The following is a 3,396-nucleotide window of genomic DNA, read 5'->3' as shown; positions in this document are numbered from 1 at the left end:
CACATACCCGGAACAACTGCCCTCCCTGGCCCCTTCACACAGTGATAGCTGCTGGAGCTAAGTCCTTAACTTAGACATCCAAAGCAAGTCTTCTTCTTCTCTTGCCCCCTTCCTTTTCATTTAGGCATCAGGAAGAAGGAGCCCTCAGTCACCATCTCCAGAGCCTACCACGAAGACACCTCCGGGAATAGAGTCTCCTTGACTCTCATCTGCGAAGCTAGCGGCTTTTACCCAGAAGAGATCAGCATCTCATGGTTGAAGAACAACTCCCCAGAACTCAAGTCGAGTTACAACAATGGCCCCGTGTCAGGAAGTGGCACTTTCTCTGCCTACAGCATCCTGAAGGTTGAGCAAAGTCAAGAAGAAGGAAATTACACCTGCGTGGTGCATCACCCGGCCATGGAAGAGCCCAAGACCGTTGTGGAAAAGGTGTCCCATGGTAAGTGGATACTCAGAGGCAGGTATTAATTTGGGGATGTCCACATACTTTCTTATACCATCCAGCCAATGGCATGAACAACTGCATGACTCCATGGGAGCCCTGGTGGGAGGAGTGGCAATGAAGGATTTCTCTCTCCATTATGATGCCGTATCAGATTGAGAAGCTGATGAATTCATGCAAATAAAGGAGAGAAACCCCTCAGTTCTATAGTCCCACAGTGGGGCTTGGGCATGCATATGCATCTGGACTCCCAGCTCCAGCAGGATCCACTTTACAAACTTATTTCATGAGCCAGACCATGCATATCCTTCAGAGAACATTCAGTAGAGGCCGTTGTCCCTGGGTGCCAGGGATCCAAACAGTCTGGGCTTCCCGGCTGAGGTTTCTAAAGCGATTCAAGCTCTCCTCTCCCCCATTGGTTTGTAGTGGGAGTTGGGGGACTCATGCCCTGAGGGATCTTGGCAGACAATGGGTGTGAAACGTAAATGGCCCTTCTGCCTGTGCAGGGGATAGGGGTTTAGGGAACACAAGTTCCGTCCTCAGCCCTGGGTGTGGTGAGGTGTTTAGTGGTTAGATCGGGGGCTCTGGGTGCCAGGCATGAGCATGGGCAGGTCATTTGTCCTCTGTGTCCCAGCTGCCATCTCTGGGAAATAGGGATAACCACGCTGAGCTCAGGTGGGTCATTGAGCTCATGAATTTCAGGCCAGAAGTACCCTGAGTTTAGCAACCATGGCAGGTCTGGCCCCAACCATGTTCTCTGCAATGGGGCTTTCTCCCAACAAAACTGGAGACCTTCAGATTTGCTCCTGGCTCCCAGAGACCCAAATAACCATAATGGGACCCAGGAATCCCAATCCCTTGGTTGGCTGGAAAATCTCAGTCATTGTTCCTGCTGCTCCATAAGATGAGGGTCCTGCCCCTTCCACCAGGGAACCCAATGCCCTATTTACAAGTCCAATGATGCTCAGCCCCTTTCCCAAACAGCCCCTGGGCTCTGCACCCCTGAGAGAGAGGCACTCAGTTACCAGCTGGTGCCTGTTGAAATATTTGCTCAGCCCAGCCCTGAATGCCTCCTCCTGCCCCCACCAGGCATCAGCCACTGTAATCAACACCCTCTGGAGGTGTCTCTCCTCCCCCCTTCCCTGGAGGACCTCTACATAGCGCAGAACGCCACCATCAGTTGTTTGGTGAGCGGCATGGAGACCCCCCGCAGCCTGGAGGTCTCCTGGAACCGGGGTAGCGGGGGCCCGTTGGCCGTGGTCTCCAGGGATCCGGTGCTGCAGGAAGATGGCACCTACAGTGCAACCAGCATCCTGCGGGTGTGCGTGGAGGAGTGGCAGGCGGGGGAGGAGTTCACCTGCACCGTGAAGCACCAAGACTTCCCTTCGGCCATTGTCAAGACCATCCACAAGAGTCACAGTAAGAACTCAGCCTTTCCCCTGTACGGGGCGCCAGGTCCAATCGGGCCACAGGCTGGGGGAGTGGCTGGCACAGTGTGTGGGGAATGGGACGTGGGACCTTCTGTCTCTAGGGGCCCCAGCTCTGATCTGGTTTCAGGTGTTTGGGAGTGGGAGTCACAGATTTGTGGGTGGGATGAAATGTGCAAATTGATCAGACAGAAGGGGACAGAGAGTCAGGACTCCTGGGTTCTTTTTCTGTCTCTGGGAGGGGAGTGGGATGTAGTGGTTAGAACAGGGAGATTGGAGGCTGTGATACCTGGGTTCTAGCCCTTTTCATGGAAGGGATGTGAATCTAGTGGGTTAGTGTGGCCTGAACTCCTGGATTCTGTCTATGGGTCTGGGAGGGGCGTGGGCGGGTCTAGCGGGATATTGGAGGGCAATGAAGGTGGGGAATGGTAGCCAGGACTCCTGGGTCCCAATCCTTAGCATTAATCCCTTGCTGTTTCTCACGGCAGTGGTCTCCCTCCGGGCCCCTTCTGTCTACATCTCCCCTCCTCACGCTGAGGAACTGGCTCTCCGGGAATCAGCCACCATCACCTGCCTGGCCTCCGGGTTCCAGCCCAGAGACATCTTGGTGACATGGACCCAGCAGGACCGGCCCGTGCCCCAGGAAGCTTACACCAATGTCGGCCCCGTGCAGGAGGCTGGGAAGGAGGAGCGCTACTTCATCTACAGCAAGCTCAATGTCTTGGTGTCCGAATGGGAGCGGGGGGACACCTACGCCTGCGTGGTGGGGCACGAGGGTCTGCCCATGACCTTCATTCACCGGAGCGTGGATAAAGCCTCTGGTAAACCCACCGCCGTCAATGTCTCTGTGATCTTGTCCGACACCGACGTCACTTGCTATTGAGGATCAGAGCCCGCGGGCTCCTCACGGCGTATCTGAGGTGGCCATGGAGCCTCGTGGGGTCTGGGGTTCCTCTGAGCCTGTGTGTAAAGCTGTGGTAGCTCTGGTGTACAGAGCCTGGCTGTGTGTGGAATATGCCCAAATAAAATGCACCATGCTGGAGCTTGTGATGAAGGGTGTGTCTTCTGGCTGAGACTGTCCGTGCGTCTTATCTACCAACCCACGCTTCCTCCCACAATATCTAGATGTATCCATCCACCCCTCTTTCTTTTGCTGTTTTGCTCTAGCCATCCTCCTTTCCTCATGGATTGTCTACATCAATTCATCCTTCCACAGGATCCTTCCATCCATCCAGCCCTCTGCAGTACCTGTCTCTTTGATTCCACCATATTCATCCATTCATGCATGGAAAATCAGGCCATGTCCTCTCTGCATCCATCCATCCTCTGCAGTGTCATGTTTCTACCTGCCCATCCGTCTGCAGAGAGTTGCTATCCATCCATTGTTATTGATGATATTTCAGCTCCTAGATGTCCTGACTGAGGTTAGGGCCCCATTGGATGAGCACTACATGAACAGATGTAGAGCAAACGTCCTGGAACCAAGCAGAGAGAGGCTGGGAGGGGATATTTTGGCACAAAGGGATT

General features: G+C 54.2%; 2 gene segments (V, D, J or C); one reads left to right on the top strand and one right to left on the bottom strand.

Moving 5' to 3' along the window:
- Positions 1–2,923, top strand: part of LOC116826329 (Ig mu chain C region-like) — an 8,487-nt gene extending 5,564 nt beyond the window's left edge. The window contains 2 exon segments of the C gene segment in view: positions 1,532–1,861; positions 2,358–2,923. Of these exon segments, the coding sequence occupies positions 1,532–1,861; positions 2,358–2,752 (725 nt within the window).
- The window catches only part of LOC116818425 (immunoglobulin heavy constant gamma 4-like), a 320,687-nt gene that overhangs the window by 105,097 nt on the left and 212,194 nt on the right, over positions 1–3,396 (bottom strand).

The sequence above is a fragment of the Chelonoidis abingdonii genome, chromosome 14 (assembly GCF_003597395.2).
Source record: "Chelonoidis abingdonii isolate Lonesome George chromosome 14, CheloAbing_2.0, whole genome shotgun sequence".
Classification (NCBI taxonomy): Eukaryota; Metazoa; Chordata; order Testudines; family Testudinidae; genus Chelonoidis; species Chelonoidis abingdonii.
Note: the sequence above shows the minus strand (reverse complement) of the source record. Positions and strands in the feature narration are given on the sequence as shown.